The 18,093-nt window shown below is 42.3% G+C and overlaps 1 protein-coding gene across 3 annotated transcripts; it reads right to left on the bottom strand.

Moving 5' to 3' along the window:
- Positions 1-2,742: 2,742 nt before the first annotated feature.
- On the bottom strand, positions 2,743-17,714 carry rps6ka5 (ribosomal protein S6 kinase, polypeptide 5). Of its 3 annotated transcripts, XM_084014256.1 has the most exons (18): positions 17,582-17,714; positions 17,289-17,376; positions 14,517-14,588; positions 14,110-14,328; positions 13,786-13,901; positions 13,582-13,683; positions 13,248-13,331; positions 12,983-13,086; positions 12,737-12,887; positions 12,428-12,589; positions 10,968-11,093; positions 10,160-10,293; positions 9,372-9,465; positions 8,366-8,536; positions 7,856-8,047; positions 6,290-6,449; positions 5,595-5,758; positions 2,743-5,255 (listed from the first exon to the last, which is right to left on the bottom strand). In XM_084014256.1, the coding sequence occupies exons 2-18, from the start codon at positions 17,356-17,358 to the stop codon at positions 4,926-4,928; spliced, it is 2,451 nt and encodes an 816-aa protein (XP_083870382.1). In that variant the 5' UTR covers positions 17,359-17,376; positions 17,582-17,714; the 3' UTR covers positions 2,743-4,925. The 3 variants fall into 3 exon arrangements, 2 of the variants coding, with proteins under 2 accessions (XP_083870382.1, XP_083870383.1); XM_084014257.1 differs by lacking the exons at positions 17,289-17,376; positions 17,582-17,714 and adding an exon at positions 16,786-16,804; XR_014597499.1 differs by lacking the exons at positions 2,743-5,255; positions 5,595-5,758; positions 17,582-17,714 and having other exon boundaries at positions 6,309-6,449; positions 7,856-7,968; positions 17,289-17,575.
- Between the last annotated feature and the right edge of the window lie 379 nt (positions 17,715-18,093).

Genomic DNA, 18,093 nt, shown 5'->3' with positions numbered 1-18,093 from the left:
GACTCCTAACATGACTATTAAATTTGAATACCATTTTTAAATATAAAAATATGTGAAGTATATGAACAGGAAATCGTAAACATTTGTTGTCCACCTGACAACTCGTACACAGAAATCCTGATGTCACAAAACATTTTCAGTAATACTCTTGAAAATGAAACCTAATGTCTAGTAAGAGAGCCATCATGACTGGTATCAGTTATTACATGGACAGATGTATTCAGCAACTAAGTAAAGCATTTTTGAAGCAAGTCAAGTTTGTTTTTTTTCTCCTCACAATATGAATGTTTCACCCAAAGACCTGAAGGATGATGTTCACAGTGCCCTAAAAGAAGCAGGTATGCACGCGGCGTATCCTTGCAGTAAAAGTACTATTCGGTGTTGAGGTTTATATCATAGTATCGGCTCAGGGCTGACAGCCAACAGCCATCAACACAAACAGTCAAACAGGACATCCTTTTCAGTTTTTTTTTTTTTTTTTTACAAAAATCAAACAAATTATTAAAAAATAACATACAAGTGCAAAGTTTTGCCTTTAAAGCTTGATTGCGTGTTTTTAAACAGTTTAATATCGACCAATCTCAAAGGGAATCACTGCTACAGTACTTTTTGACACGCTTCAGTAACGATACGAGGAGGACATGGAAGGAATCAATGAAAACTGAGAAATACTGACAGGGGTCAAGCGGGAGCACATGCATTGTGGTGCCGGAGAGGAGGAGGAGGATGTCTGAAGTGGCAGGCTGGTGAGCGCTGAATGACATCTCTAACATCATTTGTACACAAAAAGCATCAATATTTCACTAAAACCTCCTTATGTAGCATTCATCTCTGCGCCGCACAGGACTGATAAAACCAAATCAATTCACACTTGTTCAAGTCCAAATCTGAAGCTGACCTCGTGGTTTGACCTTTCTGGTAGGAGAAAAGTATCAAATTAAATCATTAACGGGTCAGTTAGCCAAATTACAATGACCCATTCAGTATTTCACTAGAAACACTGTCATTTCTATTTCAACGTCCCAGTGGCTTTGGATAATGCAAACACCATTCTGTGAACTTTTTTTAAACTACCTTCAGCCACTTCTGTAACTGAGTGTAACTGACCATTTAAAGCAGTGGTTTCTTTGTCTGGAGTCGTCACCCCACAGTTTATGGATATTTATTTGTAAAAACTAGCATGTTATTTAACACTATTATTTACACAAAACTGAATAACATGTCCGGTCTGTTCACTTCCAACCAACTCCACACGGCCAGACTTGACATGAGTAGTAGTAGTGGTACTAGTACTCCCAAAGACCTGTAAACCAACTTTGATGTGTACAATCAGTGGGATTCCTCTTAGATCAGCCTCATACCAGTTTCTAATCTATTTCTGTGTTTTTTCTCCTCCTGAGCAGTACATTGGAGTTATTAAAATGATTCAGATACCTCCTGGGGTACTTGTACTCATGGTTATAAATCACTCATTTGAAGCATCTCATTATTATCGGTCAATTTGGAAACCCGCTTGTTTTTGCAGCACCACCAGAGGTATGGTCACTTCAGCACCACGGACAGCTCCATACAATCCCAGAGCCACTCGTCACAACGTCCGTCTAAAACAAAAGGCATCACTTTCACACACAATACGCACAGAAGTACAGCAGCACACAGGGACATCCCAAACCGTAGTCAATGGTTTATGCAAAACCGTTCAAACTACCAGTACCTCTAATTAATGCTGCAAAGAGGTACAAGGGTTTATCTTATCAATCGGGCTACTTTCAACCTTAGTTCAGAATAAAAGCACTGTACGCAAGACAAAACGCTTTCATTAAATTTCCAGAGAGCCAATAAACAAAAAACCTATCAAAGACAAAAGCACATCAAATGAAAACTGGCCTCCCTCGTCTCTTCCTCACAGCGGCACACTGAACAAGTTGTTCATTTAAAAAGGGGGAAACCTAGTTTTAAAAATCCACCCTCAAGAGGCCTCGGTACTAAAGCAACCCTTCCCTGTGATACGCGGTTATTTTTCCCTTAAAAAGAGAAATGAGCCGGGTCCCACAGCGGCGGTGTGTGGAGTACGGTATTTTCTTTGGAACAAACAGCACTGCAGCATATCAGCTAATAGAGCCTGGCTCCCAGAGGGGAGCTCAATATAGGCCACTTTTCCTCTTCCTCCACTTGAGCTATTAATACACCCAAACAAAAGAAAAGAGGATTAATGAGGCAGCAACAGGGAACTCATGCGAACTAAGTTAGACAAGAGCTTTGTAGTGCTCAGCTCCAAGGATTCCGGCTTTTCATCCAGGCCACGGATTCCACTTTGCCATTTCTATTGTGGCCGATGCCATGAGACTAAAAGTACAGTGTATGTACATGGTGCTGCGCCCTTTTAAGCATTATGTTTGGACCCATTTGTCGAGGTCTTCTTGAAATGGAAAACAAAGCAACACAACAGTGAGAAGAGATGCATAGTTTTAAGCGTGGTGATGTGCCGGATGTGGATAATGTAGATCCAATAAATTATCTTGTAACAAAAAAAAAACAAAAAAAAAAAACAAGCACCATTATAAAATTACCAGAGCTAAAGACATTAACATATTTCACCAGTTGGACAAAAACATATAGAAAGCATGAATATATATATATATATATATATATATATATATATATATATATATATATATATATATATATATATATATATATATATATATATATATATATATATATATATATATATGTGTGTATGAATGTATGAATGAAGCATTTCTTTGCATATTTGCATGAAAGGAAATATCTCATGCAGCTTAGAGCAGCTACCTTGAAGTTAATGCTTTGGTTCAGATTCAGAGTGCATTAAAATGGAAGAAGATGAGGGAGTGTGTTTAAATGCACACGGTATTCCAACTAAGAATTTCTATCCTGATTGAGCAGGAGAAACTGTTTCTAGGCAGCTTCACATAATAAACACAAATACCCCTGTACACATCAACAGAATACAGTATTTCAACTATCACCATGGAAACAGACGACCACATACTGGCAAAAAAAACAATTAACACAGCAAGGCATTTACTTGCCTAACTCCCCTAGCTAACACCAGTATTGTAACATCGGGTCATTACAATATTCAGCTATTGTAAAATAAAAAAAGGGGGTTTTGGCGTTTACATCAAAACCCCTCAAAGAGTCCTGAATTAAATCAGGCATATATTCAAATGTGCAAGTAAACAAACTCACAAAAACTCAAGTGAGAATCAAGCCCATGAAAAACAAAGGAAAAAAAGAAGTTGACGTTTCAGTTTCATGCACTGGGGACTTAATACTAACCAGTTATCTGCCTCAAAGTGTGAGCTGTCACACGGTGCAAAGATCACCATCTCAGTCATGCAGTACAACGTGGTAAATAGAGCAAGGGATGGTGTCAAAACCGAAGCAGTGTTTGAGGTCTGTCCTCAGGGACTTGCTGCGTTCATGAAGGGTAGATGTTTTGCTGTAGTTTTAAGACTTTGGGCAGTGACACAAGGGCAACTCTTTGCATTATATTGCATTAAAATGTCCAAATGCATCACCGCCCTTAACTCATAGACTCAAGCTTATCCAGTTGCTTTTTTTGGGCACATAAATCATTTAAAGTAATTTGATCCCGTTCCGTTTGGATCTCAGAAAAATCACTAAGCTGATCGGTGATTTTCCATTTGGGTCATTCTGCTCAATCCAATTGGTGGTAGAGATGATGAGACAATTAAGTCCTAAATACTTTCTTGAGGATCAGACCATGTGGAACGGCAGCGATGAGCCTCTTCACATAGTCAAAATAAGTCTAAATAAAGCTCTTCTTGTAGGGTCACATCCCCTCAGGCAGCAGTTCCCCCATACAACCATATAAAACCACAGATCTGGCTGGACAGACTACACCCACATTTGGTTGTCCCTATAAATATGTTTACACTTTTGCTTCTTTAATCCTTATGAACAAGGACATCTGTTTTTTGACCACTGGACACAGCTGCTGTTCAATCCCAAAAGTCACCAGCTCCCATAAATAAAGTCCAAAGGACTTTGGTTACAACTATTTGACAACCAGTAGCTAATAGTGTTAATCTCTTCTTGCCTATAATAAACTTACAGAGTCTACATAACCTATTTGAAGCATCTGACTACATGGAAACAGTCTGTTGAGCTGATAGGGAAAAACACACACGTACACAAAACATGTTTTTTTAAAGACTCACTGTATCCATTATTTCTTTTCAGATCAGTCTGAACCATAAATACGTTAACAATATAGCTTATCATAAATAAATCTCAGTCTGTAAAATTCACATATAAACACCCTGCTGCATCTTGCAGAGACTTCCCAGAAAAGAGAAGTGGGCCAAAGTTTCAATAAGCTGCAGCACGGTGCATTTCTTCTCTCCCTTTGACGAAAAATACAAAGCATCCATGATGTAAACACTACGACTTTCCCTTTAAAACCTCCGGAGGCATGGACAAAGACAGAGAGTGAGCTGCGATTTGATGACGAGACCGAAGATGTCTCTCCATTGTCTGTCTGGACCTGGGGCAGTAGGACAGCCCTTTTCAGTTTGGACACTGGTGACAACTTCTTCCTGGTCCAGTCCCTGATTGACACAGTCTGTTTGTGAGAGAGAGAGAGAGAGAGAGAGAGAGAGAGAGACAGAGAGAGAGAGAGAGGGGGAGAGGGGGCTAGGCTATTGCTAGTGATGATGGATTGATTGATTGATTGATATTGAGGTGACGGTTGCTGCTCCTGCTGCATGCTTGGCTTTGGAGACGTGCGGACGTCCATGCAATTGAGCCAGAGGCAGAGATCTGCCGGCGACAGAGAGAAAGAGAAGAGAGCCGTCTCTACACTAGTCCAAGCCATCCCGTCTGACCGTCTGAATCTGCCTTTTCCTCTCGTTGTCTCACTGTCCTTCTGAGAAGTGAAAGGCTGGATGTGCTGGTTGTTGCTCAGAGTCTGTTCCCAGGGCCACGGGCGTGGTGACGGGCGTGGTGACGGGCGTGGTGACGGGCGTGGTGACGGGCGTGTTGTTGGAGGGCTGCAGCTTGGGGTTGCCCTCTGGAAAAGTCTTCTCCTGAGACTGGGAGGAGGAGGACGAGGAATGGGTGCTCTCGCTGGAACTGCTGCGGGTCTCTGTGCTGGTACTCGTCTTTTTCATCTTCCTCCTCTTGGCAAGCGGCGCCTTGTCCACCGTCTGCAGGCGGAAACCTTCCCGCTTACATTTGTTAAATGCCTGGGACAAAAAAAGGGGGATTGTTGAGCCGGTTATTAAGATTAATCCTTTACCAACATCAGCTCTGATTTTTTTCTATACCATTATGTAAATTTTATGAAATGGGTTTATTGACCAATTGGCTGATATTTTTCATTTAAAACATCTAAATTTCACTGGAATTTGTTGAAAACAATGTTGTTTTTCTTCGGAGAATTAACCATTAAAAAAATGATTTCTATCTTCAGGTCAATTGTGTTCAAGTGGGGCTTCTGTTTAGTTCATGAGCCCCAAAGTGTCTGACCTGACCTACTCAAAAAGCAAAAAGCAAACAAGCAAGCCCTGCTGGTTATTTCTTACATGAAAGGTAGCTTTGACGTAAGTGTGGACGGAGGCAGTGGAGGAGCCCAGAATGTCCGGGGTCATGAGTGGGTTGGACGACAGCTGGCTGTCGTCCTGGATCCAGGCATTGTAACGTAGGCCGCACATCTTAATCCTCTTGTTTGGATCCACAGTGAGCAGCTCTGCAGGAACGAGACGCACATAATTAACTTTAGCGCTCTAACTACGCAAGTAAGGAGGTGATTTCGAGGGAGCTCAGACACTGTGAGCTTCTTTGCAGGTTAAAAGTTCAATCTGGGATCCAAATGTAAATGCTGACAACATTTTTTAAAGATCTAATATTTTTGGACATGTTGTCACTCCAAACCTGGCTGACAGGTCGGACACCAACTCTCTGTATAAACACCTTAATCTAAGTTGTTTTCTAATGCTGGAAAGATTCCTTCACATCAGTTAACATCAGACATTGGAGTAAAAAGCCTGTATTTTCAATTATGAATAGTTGAAAAGCTATTAATGATATCCTTTGTGAGATTACAACTGTACTCACTTCATGAGACTATGTGGTCTGGTACTTATTATTGTATTTTAATTACAGTATTTTACCCGGTTAACATTGCTTACAAAATCTTAAAATTCTGTAACTAATCCATTAAAATGTCCTCTAAACCGGTGTGGATGTGATATAATACATCGCTCTCATTCCTCCTCACCTTGTATCAGGTCCTTGGCCTGCTGGGACACACTCCTCCAGGCCTCGCCTTCAAAAGAGAAGTCCCCCTGTTTGATTTTCTTCATGATTTCCTCAGCGCTGGTGTGGGTCAGGCTCTTCTCCTGGCATTGAAAAGGCACCTGGCCAGACAGCATGGTATACTGTAAACAAAGGGGAACGCCTAACATGAGCTGGGAACGTATCACCGGTGTTGAAACAGATGCTTTAAAAGAGGAGCGATCACGACGGCCCACTGTTTCTCTGCATGTTGTTGACCGTGGTTGAATCAGCGGTAAGCACAACAGCAGTCTGTGCTCTGCTGAATGAACAGGATACTCTCACCTTGGCTTGCCTACATCTGCCCTGAGATTGCTCATTAAAATGACAGTGGTTGGGAACAGCCCTTTTGGCAGTGGAGGATCTGTCTTGGGCTCTGCCTCCCTCTCCGTGTCTGCCCACTTTGCTTCCAGGGCATTGTGCACACAGCTTGTCGGTAGCCATTTCATCAAAGCCCCCCCCTTCCACCCAAGGGGGCGTTGGTGTGAAACAGCACTTGCACAGACAGCCCAGACTCTGTACAGATGACTGGCCAAGTATAGACATCTTTCTCTGCCTCCACCCCTCACCCAATTCCCAAACACTACTCCGAATTCTCTACACAGAAGAAGGTTGAACTAGGATGAGATCTCTGCTGCTCTGAGCGTCGGACTGGCGGCTCTTCGTTCTGTGGCGAGTGTTCAAATGTGTCAGCTCACCACAGGATGCTGAAGGTTGTAGTGCTGAACAAGAGCGGGAGATGAATATCATGCAAACCAGATGAAAGAGAACACATACACACATGCATACACACATGTACGCTTTCATACGCCTGTATGAGCTGTGGATTTAGAAAACATTTTCATAAATCTATATAATCAGGTCACTTTCATGGAGTGTTGTGGAACGAGAATGCTTGTTATCAATAATAATGCTCCTGAAATGAGCTAATCAATGATCTGTTATCTGTTCTTACTCCGGACTGAGCAGCATCGTTAAGTGTTAAGTATCCACAGCAACTTTAAATCTCATCACATTTAATAATAAATAGCATAATGTAGACATTCATTATGATGATATTTAATTAACAGACGATTATAAATTATTAATACAATGGGATTTACACCATCGGTGACCATTAACCATCACTTGGATTAATGCTGGCACTAATCAATACTTTCTTACAGCTTCTAAATTATTTCTTCCATTAAGCAAGTCGGTTTGACAGAAAAGAGCAGGTACTGAAGTGAGGCTCTAAAATCACGTCCTTAATCCAATAAATGATCAGCAAACTTAAAGTTAACTCAGTCTTAAATTACAACACGACTGAATGAGGCACGGGCTGATTTTGAATTGGTTAAATAACACATTTCTGTTCAAATTGCAGAAATATTAAATATTTGGGTAGAAAGTGGGCTTCTGATGTTTCCTTCCATTCAGGATAATGTGAAGTTAATAGTGAACGATTCTCCAGCCCATCCAACTCTGTTTTAACCCGAGCATGGCTGTGTTGTCTCCCACACGTACTCACCAGAATGACCCCCAGACTCCACAGGTCACAGGACTCATCGTAGCCGTCGTACTTGAGTATCTCTGGTGCTGCATACTGCAGGGTGAAGCAGGGAGTCTTCAGGAGCTGATTGTCTGGTGGTTTGAGGCGAGCAAAGCCAAAGTCTATGATTTTTATCTCAGAGTTCTCACTCTCGTCTGTGAAGAGCAGGTTCTACGAAGCAATTGGAAATAGGACAGCGATCATTTCTTTCTGCTCAGTAGAAATGGTCCACTCAAGGGCAAACTAAATTGGACATCAAGACTTGTCTGGCCAGGTACTTTTGACCCATGTAAGGGTCAAACAATTTTACTCTTGTTTTGTGGAAGATTGCAGAGTCAGAATGGCAACAGAAAAAGTTCAGAAAAACACAGTCATTCTATTTTAAAAGCTTATGATCAGCGTGTCTCGTATTCATCAGCAAACACACGGACTGTGCTTGGACAGAAAAAGAATTTCAAGCAGTTGTCCCGCTGAGTGTGTGTCCAATACCTCCGGTTTGAGGTCCCTGTGCACCACTCCTACGTCGTGCATGTGACTGACGGCCGACACCAGTTTTCGCATGATGCGGCTGGCCTCGGTTTCGCTGAAATGTTGCTTTCTGCGGATCCTCTCCAGCAGCTCCCCTCCACCGAGCAGCTCCAGAACCAGGTATGTGTGGAGCTGCAGCAAACGCACACACAGATCCATTATTTACACACAATTCCAATCTTTACTCTTTGACATGCTCTGAAAATAGCACAGCATGTGCAAACATCTGCACATTGCTGAATCTTAGCGTATGAAACGGTGGGTGAGAATTTCTCTGTTGCATAAGAAAAATAGCAAAAATAAAAGCCCATCCTTGATCCCATGATATTGAGCTGAAACCATAATGGTGTTGAGTAAAGGGAAAGGGGCCAAACAAAGTGGGAAGGAAATAATGTGTCTGGGCGGCAGGGTAGAGTTTCTCATTAGTGCCGGGTCTGGGGAACAAAGGCAGGACTCGGATGAGGCCAGGCCAGGCAGCGCTGCTTTGATCTGGGTCACAGGCCTCTGAGGTACAGTAATAACCCCACTGAGCTCATCAGGACTAAAGTGGTGCTCCTGGGCTTGAAGGGCCGGGGCTAATGAACCTGTACACAGTCAGCCATACAGACACTCCATCCCAATAACCCAGGGAAGCTACAGTGGGAACACACGCACACCCAGTTTGGTTTGAGTGTGCGGCTCTATTAGCAACACCAGGAAATCTTGGGTTGTTACTATTCCGTGGTAGGAAACAGATGTTTGCACAACGGCAGTTTAAAAATACCTTTGGTGTGAAATATCATGCGTGCAGGGGGATGTTTACGGCACAACAAATGAAGAGATAAAGAAAAAAGAGCTGGAGGGCTTCCAGCATCCACATTAATCTGCCTTGTTCCAGTTCCAGGACTTAATAAGGTTGCGGTTCCCACAGGCTCAAGAAAAGAAAAAGAAGTATGGCTGCAAATGTATCTGCTGCGATGCACCTCACCTGGTCGTGGTAAATTTCATGTAACTTGACAATGTTAGGGTGGCCATCACAGAGCTTCAGGGCTGCTATTTCCCGCTGAGTCTGTGCCTCCATCCTACAGCAAACACAGACAGGAAACCAGATAACCGTCATAAAATTCAACATAAATACACACATACACAGGAGAGAGGAAGTGACTAAACTGGGCAATTTATATTGAATTATGCAGTGTCTTGTGTGACATGTTATTATTAGAAAAGAAGACACCTATAAACATTCTACTTTTTGTATGACATTATACAACATTTTATTTTGCTTGGTTCCCCACAATTCAACTCGGGTAGCCCACGGGGTTCAGTTCAGTTCTAATTTCTTTCCTTTTTAAATGCACGTTTGCTAAGGCCCAGTTAGAAAAAGGAGCATACACTTGTGTCTCATTAGAGCCATAATGTGGTGCCACACTGTCAGTGGAGGAGGGGAGGCGTTTAGGGAAGGACTGAGGTCAACACACGTGATCAAAGCTCGTTTTGCAGGTTTCCAGGCGGAGATGCATTTATATTTATTTAACCTACATCTGACAACCTTTAACAGACTCATAGGGCAAATAAAACCAATGAGTTAAATTACGATATTATCTGAATACATTGGTTTAAGATAAGATTTTGTTTTGAGTAGGTTGACGAGGGTCCAAGTTCTTCCAGGGAGAGGAGGGCGGCCGACCGATTTATCCCGTCAATCTATAAACAACTCACAGCCAAAAGCATCTGGGTTGACAAACACATCCGAGCAAGCAGGATCTGAGTTTGTACCTCTTGCTGACAATCTTGACTGCGTATTTTTGTCCAGTCTTCTTGTGTGTGCATCGTCTGCAGATGGAGAAGCTGCCTTCTCCTAAAGAACTGTCCTTCAGATCCATCTCATAGCTAATATAGAAAGGCGAGTCCTGCAGAGGGGGTCAGTGGACAAAAACAACTTCTTTGGTCACATTATTAAAAGGAGGCGTGTCTAGTAATTACAATTATAATATATACTGATCACTAGACAGGAAACTATTAACTAGCTTGCTGTTTGTGACAGAAAAAGGCATAAAAACCTGTTGAGCCCAGTGAGCAGAGGCTTTACTGGGATTGTAAGCATGTTTGGAGCATATCATAGCCAACTGCTCGGCTGAAACTTCCCCTTTTAAAGAGTGCAAGCTCTAAATGAGTCGAAGCCTATGACCAAGCTTACATGTACGGCAAGATGCTGATTTTCTTTTTGATGAAAAATGTAATATTCCAGCAGTTTGTTGTTGTTGTAATCATAATTCATTATATATGCATTTTGCAGCAGGTTCCCAGGATTTTGAAGAAAAAGCTGAAAACATAATGAGCCCACAAAAGGCAACATTCTTTCTCCAAAAGGATTTTGTTGAACAGATACGCAAGTTTGTAATGAACAAATATCATTAAATAAACAGGCTCATGCCTGAAAACTGACTGAGTGTGAGTGAGTAAAACCAATACTGTAGGAAAGAAGTTTAAGTGGCGTGGAGGAAAAAAAAGAACATATCCGTCTCTGACAGCAACCATTAGCTTAAGTGTGTTTGTGCCGGGGATCCAAGTCCATTCATCTCACCTTCATCATGGCGCTGCGGGCTACGGCAGCAGAGCCCGGCCTCTCGGAGCCCCCACACAGCTGGACAGGGTCGTCCATCACCACATTCCTCTTGAACAGGATGGAGGGGGCCATGAAAGAGTAGCCCTGCACACAGAAACGCATGAACTCTAAGTGTTTACATTTTAAAGTGAGGGTTGGATTATAAAAGGACAGGGAGGGAAAGGAAACATCCATTGCTTGCAGCCTTAAAATCCCCCAGATTGTACTGTATTTCAGATATTATAGACATTTATAGACACTGACTGCATTTTATATAGTTCCATATTTACTGTAAAACTTTAAATTGTTGTGCATTTTTCTTCAAATGTTTCTATGTCAAACCAGACTGTCAGCTCCACAATAAACTGAGTTCTGTTCATTTGTGAGTGACAGTGGCTGTCCATCTGTTCCTATTGTTAGACCTGTCATTGTGGAGCGCTGCCTGCTTAATTCCAGCTGTGGGGAGCCCAAAGCTTAGAGCTGGCATTAATCTCTGCCTTTTCCCCGACACACACACAGCTGTGTGGTATGTAGTGACAGCCATGGATGGACGGAAGGATGGGTGGTGAATGAATGAGATGCCCTAAATTGCCAGGCTTGAATATTTGATTGCTCTGCTGTGAAATTACATCTTGGCGCTCTTAATGCAATTTTAATTTTGTTTTGTGCGGCACCGTGGGGGAGCAAGTGCACAGTTTAAAATTGGGATTGCTGTCGTTATTTCAGAGATTGCTAGGCTTGCAAATTATAAAGACCACAAAATTTCAGACTATGTGAATGGCAGCTGAGAGCGAAAAAAGCCAAGATGAAGTTGGCAATCAAAGACTGAAGGCGTAACCGAGACAGACGTGGTGATGCTCTCAAAGTGTAACCTTTTATTCCATGAGAGAAGCCCGTTAATGGATCTATTGATCTACCAAGCTCAAGGATCCAGAAGGCAATCAGAGTTGAAATTTCATGCAATACATCAGACAGCCATCAGCTGGCACAGAGTTGTGGGCCATATTATGGTTCAAAGCTACATCAAAAATAGTCATTCACATCTGTTACTTCAATAAGAACTGCATATGGCAGCAATTACTTCAATAAAAGGCTCTTCAGTCGATGTGAATACCAGTGCACACAGACAGACTCATGTTGACTTACAGCAACCTTTTGAGGACATTCAAAACTTCACTTCATGACTTCAATTGCTGTGGAGTATGTCAAATATAGTCGCAGACAAAACGGGAATAATGTCTAATGCAATTTTTCACCCATGTCAACATCTCACACTGCCTGCAACCAAAGCCCAGACAAACCTGAGCACAAAGCAAGTATTAATGCTGTCCTGTGCGATGACCTGCAAGGAGCGCAAAGGAATGTTCCAGTTGGTAAACAATGAGTCACAACAACAAAAAATAGTCCGCTTGTCTAACAAAGCCAGAACACTCTCCCACCTGAAAGATGCGGTCACAGTTCTGAGGCAAAGCTGCAGGCGAGTAGGTGGGGTCCATCTCTGTGAACTCCTCTGCAAAGTTACTGACATCCAGCTCATCCCGAATCACCGGCTTGAATGGGGCAGGCACCTTCTTAGCTGCCAAGTCCTCCCAGCTTATTTTCTAAGTGAGTTTAGAAAAAGAAAATGTTCGATCAACGTAGCTCATACAAACACTCAAAGCAGCCCCCATCATTAGTAGTAACAACCCACCCTGCCATTCAGTTGTTCTAAATATTGTGAAATGTTCAAGACAAGCCATGAGCTCCACCTGGTAAAAGGGGTGTTTTTTAATATTCTCTATTCCATTAGGACCCGAGCCCAATCTGTTCTTTGGGTCTTTGATGAGGAGTCGCTGGATGAGGTCTTTGGCCAGAGGTCCCATATCTTTGGGGAAAGGAGGATCTTTTTTTGAAATCCTCCTGTGGTGTGCGAGACATATACGATCAGTGTTGAGGAGTGATTAGAACTGAAGGCTAGTTAATCACTGCAGCTGATGATCAGAGAGAATCCATACCTGGCAATGGCCGTGTGCGAGTTCTCATCTCCATCAACGGTGAAGGGGGAGCCGCCAGTCAAAAGCTCATACATCAACACGCCGAGGCTCCACCAGTCCACCGCCTGGAATGCATGAGAGCAACCATCCGTGACTTTGGCTTAACAGACTACAAGAAAAATCTCAGTGGAGAGCACACACACATTCAGGGAATATGGAGAGCAGAGCGTGGGCTGCTTGAATTGATCGAAAAGACGACAGAATAAAACCCAAAACCACAAATTACCTTGTCATGTCCAGACTCTCCGCCTTCCACAATTTCTGGAGCCATATATTCAATGGTGCCACAGACAGAAAACGCCCTTTCCAGCTGTTTTAACAAAATGGACACATTTTAGTATCCAAATATAACAAAAATACAATGAATATTAGTCTTCTCTGTGCCTTCACGTAGACAGTCCTTGGTTCCAAATGTTCTTCTTTCAAAGAAAGATAAAATTCCACAGCGAATGTTTAATATTCTTGACTAAATGAGCAACAATTTGGAAGAAAAAAAAAATATATTTTTTAACTCTCAAATACTCTGCATATACTCTACGTATTGTTGAGACATACTGTACCTGATCAAATTCTTTACTGAGGCCAAAGTCTGTGAGAACTATATGACCATTTGAATCCAGCAGAATATTCTCAAGTTTCAGGTCCCGGTAGACAATCCCAAGCTGCAACAAGAAAATGAGGGGCAAGTGAAAAAAAGCCTGTAAGCATCAATATCTAACTTGTGAATGGACACGTGGCCTTGGGTGTGTTGGGTCTGGGGTTACCTTGTGTAGATGTTCTAGTGCCAACACAATCTCTCCACTGAACAAGGCAACTTCTTGTTCCTTAAATCGGACCCTTTGCACCAAATGTGTGAAGAGTTCCCCGCCATTTACGTAATCTATAATGAAAAGATACCATGCATGTCATGTTTCAGCCAAAATATATGGGTATATGGGTGTTAGTTTTCTACAGGGAGGTGTAAATATGCATTTGAAATTAGCTGGTGTAAACCCACTTCTTTCACACGGTTAGAGACAATCGTTAACCTTTTATTTTTCATGTATAAACATAAGAACAGAAGGTCGCTTCCTATAGAATATCCTAACCGAGAATGAGATGCAGCTTGGTATCCGTCTGGAAGGCATAGTGAAGTGTGACAAGGAAAGGAGACTGACGGATGTGCTCCAGCACTTGCCGCTCAGTTCGTGTGTGTTCGGCAGTCTTTGCCTTTTGTACTATAGTGGCCTTCTTCAAAACCTTCATGGCGTACAGCTTCCCTGCATCATGACCACTCACTTTCCTCACCAGGAACACCTTGCCATATGCTGGTGGTTAAAATAAACAGAGACAGAGGGCAAAGTTCAGTGCAGAGCAAAGGCTTAAGTGACTGGTATGACATGCTTATCATTCCAAAAGTATAAAATATCAGATGCCAGACGGGCATGCAAACTATAATGTAGATGTCATATTCTGGTCAACAAAGAGAGACACTAAAGTTAAAAGTTTCACTTACCTCCTGTACCCAGCACCTTTAATAGCTCAAAATTTTCAATGCCCACCCTCTCTACGTGGCCCGTCAGGTTGGCTGAAGGGAGAGCAGAAATAAAGTATGACAAGAGAATCATATATACAACTCAATTCATATCAACACAATTGGCTTAAGTGATACAATGCTTCAGAAAATAAATAATAAACATCATTTTACAGTATGCATCTGCAATTGCCGTTTGCATTATAAATCTCCCGCCTACTATAATTGTGCTACATTAAGAATTGGCAATGACCAAAAAGTCATTCACTAATAATGCAAAAATATGAATGAGTACATGAACGCAGGTTGGAGTATAAAAGTGAAGAGTTAATTAACAGAAACATTACTAGGAGTCTATAGATTGCCTTTAATCATAGACTTTTCTGCTCAGAAATAATAAAAAAGGTGAAAAGATTCTGAGGTAACCAGAAAGCTAAAGAGCAGACATTTCAACAATTAAATGGCCATCTTCTGGTCATAATGAAGACATCCTCATTGTCTCTTGAATACCGCTGATACAGCCAAGTTGTAAATACATTTGAAACTGATCCGCTATTTTAAGCCATCTTTGCCAAACGTTGGACACCAGAAGACTCTTCTGGGTATTAGCAAAGAACATTGTGTGCACAGCCCTTCTCGTTACATGTCCAACACCCCCTTGTCAGGCCCTGCAGCCTCACAGGGAAACCACAGACACACTGAGCATCATTCAAAAACTGGCACCTTTCTGCAGGGTTGTTTGCACTTTAGAGCGTAACCGCCATGAAACAAATCAGAAAATTATGTTGTATTCTTCTGATCCACTACTTTGTTCTCACCATCACACGGTCCCCCTCTTCATTTAGTCTCTCGACCACCCTTCACGCTCTCTCTCTCCCTCATTGAGCCTGAGAGGAGGGGCACATTTTGAATGCTGTGTTTAAAAACAGCAACTGCTAAATGAATGCATCGCCAACAGTAGCAGACTGAGGCCGCACAGGGGATTTCGGTTAATTGTATGCATGTAAATGTGCAAAAACTGTATAAAGACAATGACATGCATCACCAGTAAACCTAGATCTAAAAAAGAAAAAAACATGAGATAATCTTGCAACTGAAATCAAAACCAGCAAAACATGTCATTATCTTTCATCAAGAATCTCAAGTGAATTCAGCACACAAGGTCAGTGGCCTTTCTAAATCATGGTCTCCTGGTACAGATGACTGAGCATGACACGCTTTTGGACATGCATGTCCTTTGTAGTGAACACATTCTTTCCGTCTCACGCTGTGAAAATAGGCTACCGAGCAATTAAATGGGCCGATTTAATCTTTTCCGCTCCCTCTCCCGTTACGCAGGAGTAGAAATGCTGCAACTATCAGACAGACAGAGAATATTGTATCATTTCAAAACAACAACACTGTCCTTCACATCTGAGGTCAGAGGTTCAGGTTGCATAACACACTTGTCAAACTCATCTGCCAAGCCCAAGTTTGATTTCAGTGTTTATTAATAGCGTGACAGCGGTGTCTGTCCAGATGATTTCCTTACTGTTAGACAAGAGGCTCCTCTTCAGTCTACAGAAGAGAAATGTCAATGTTCCTCAAAATAAAAAAGCTTACTTTGAATAGTGCGTTTTGGTTGGTTTCCTGAGTGATCAAACATAAAAACCCAACATCTAATTGCAACTATATTTTTAACAAACTGTTCATTTGGAATAGTGGATATTTCATATTTTGATTGTGCAAAGTAACTCTGAATAATATTATTCAAACCACAGCAATTATGCCCCCTGTAGCATATTTTCTTTTACAACTTTCCATACAAAAACCCTTGATATATAGCAGGAATATTAAAACAAATGAATGGACTACGTTTATCTGTGGTTTTTTGCTATGTTGTCAACAGTAGGTTAAATGAGAGTACAAAGCAGCTACAATGCTGTAGGACCTTTGACATATAAAAACAAGTGACAACTAGCCTGACTGCATGTTTAGGGCAGTGAATGGGTGTGCAGCATAATCATGTTACAGCCTGAACAGCAGCACTGTGTCATTTAAACCATTGTAGCTGAAGCAGTTGTCAAACTGCATTCAGCAGTCAGCCAGAGACAGCCAGCCTGCTCACACCAGCCAGCTTCACGCAGGAACTGTGACGTGAACTACAACTTCCTGGTTGAACTTTCCACTGTCGATTCAGGGAAGCAATTACGACCACAACTAAAGCCAGAAGGATTCGGCAGCATCAGGCACAAGAGACGAAGACAGGTACCTGTCTCCCGAACAAACGGGGGCTGCGTGTCTGTCTCCACATCTGTATCGCGTCCAGCATGAAGCCACATTCACTCCGGAGAGCCTCGCTGGCTAACTGAAGTTAGCTGTATACTAACCGACCAACAACAACCGGGAAACCGACCCATCACTGACAGCAGTTCCCGTTAAGTGAAGGCGTTGGCAGCATCATGAACAGCTGGAAGTCGATGTTTGATATAGCCGAGTTAAGCTAGTTAGCGTAAGCTAATGTGATGAACAAGGAACTTAACGTTGCATGTGTCGGTCGGTTAGGTAACGGCATTGAGATACCAGCAGCCTGGCGAGTCATAAGGACAGGCAGCTCACGTTAGCCTTCCTCTGCCATGTTTGGACTCGAGTAACGTAAACGGCAGCGCTCACTAACGCTCAGTGACAGCTCCTACGAGCTAGCCAGCTAGCATCCCCCGTAACGACACACGGCTCACAGAAATGCATTGCCCGTTCAGCTGGCGGCCAACTTACCGTGTTTCAGCTCGTGTTTCACAGTAAAGAGGTCACCTTCTCTGGAAGATCCCTCCATCGGGGATGGCATAGTACTGTCGTGTTCCAGCTATGTTCAAAGATACGTTTCAGACGAGGTTACGTTCACCTCTCGCGCTGGTTTGCAATGTTAGCATGCAAAAAAACATGATGAGCTAAAACCTGTTAGACAGGCACCATATTTAACATATCAATGGGCAGAATGTTGCTATTAAACCTGCCAGCAATCAAGTCCAAAGGAAACACTTCGTCCAACACACCACCACTACCACTACCTTCGCAACCAGCCAGTCCCCCTCCGTTGATTGGGGTTGCTATGGGAAGATCTCATCTCTGATTGGTTCTTTTTCTGTTAGCGACACATGATCCCGCCTTCCTAAAAAAGACGGCGCTGCCTTCATGTGTCCCTCGTACACGCTTCTGTCAAAGGTCAGAAATCAAGAAATTATTACCGATGCGTTACATGCACTACTGCGCAATACTGCACGAATATAACACAAAAAAATACTGGTTATACTCAGTATTACTGGGATTATTTCATCATTGACAATGCTAGCAGTATTCAGTTAAAGTAACCACTTGGCCATGGGGGGGAAGTACATATCATAACATTTAACGACCTTTCTGAAATATACATTTTCCAAGAAACAGTATCAGGAAAATGGCCAGTTCCTGTTATTTGAGGTAAAACATCTCAGGAACCAGAGATTATAATCACCATTAAATCATTCATCTAGCTGGATTTGGTTATTTAGTTTTGCTTTTTTTCATTTTCAGTTTAGGTTTT

Source organism: Eutrigla gurnardus (assembly GCF_963514095.1).
Source record: "Eutrigla gurnardus genome assembly, chromosome: 7".
Lineage (NCBI taxonomy): Eukaryota > Metazoa > Chordata > Actinopteri > Perciformes > Triglidae > Eutrigla > Eutrigla gurnardus.
Note: the sequence above shows the minus strand (reverse complement) of the source record. Positions and strands in the feature narration are given on the sequence as shown.

Bases quoted from the DNA above. Each gene is read 5' to 3' on its own strand.
- rps6ka5 (XM_084014256.1), bottom strand. From the start codon at position 17,358: ATGCCATCCCCGATGGAGGGATCTTCCAGAGAAGGTGACCTCTTTACT. The intron at 14,329-14,516 runs GTAAGTGAAACT...TTTAACCACCAG, and splicing joins AAAGGTGCTGGGTACAGGAG to CATATGGCAAGGTGTTCCTG. The intron at 11,094-12,427 runs GTGGGAGAGTGT...TTCTGTGTGCAG, and splicing joins ACTGTGACCGCATCTTTCAG to GGCTACTCTTTCATGGCCCC.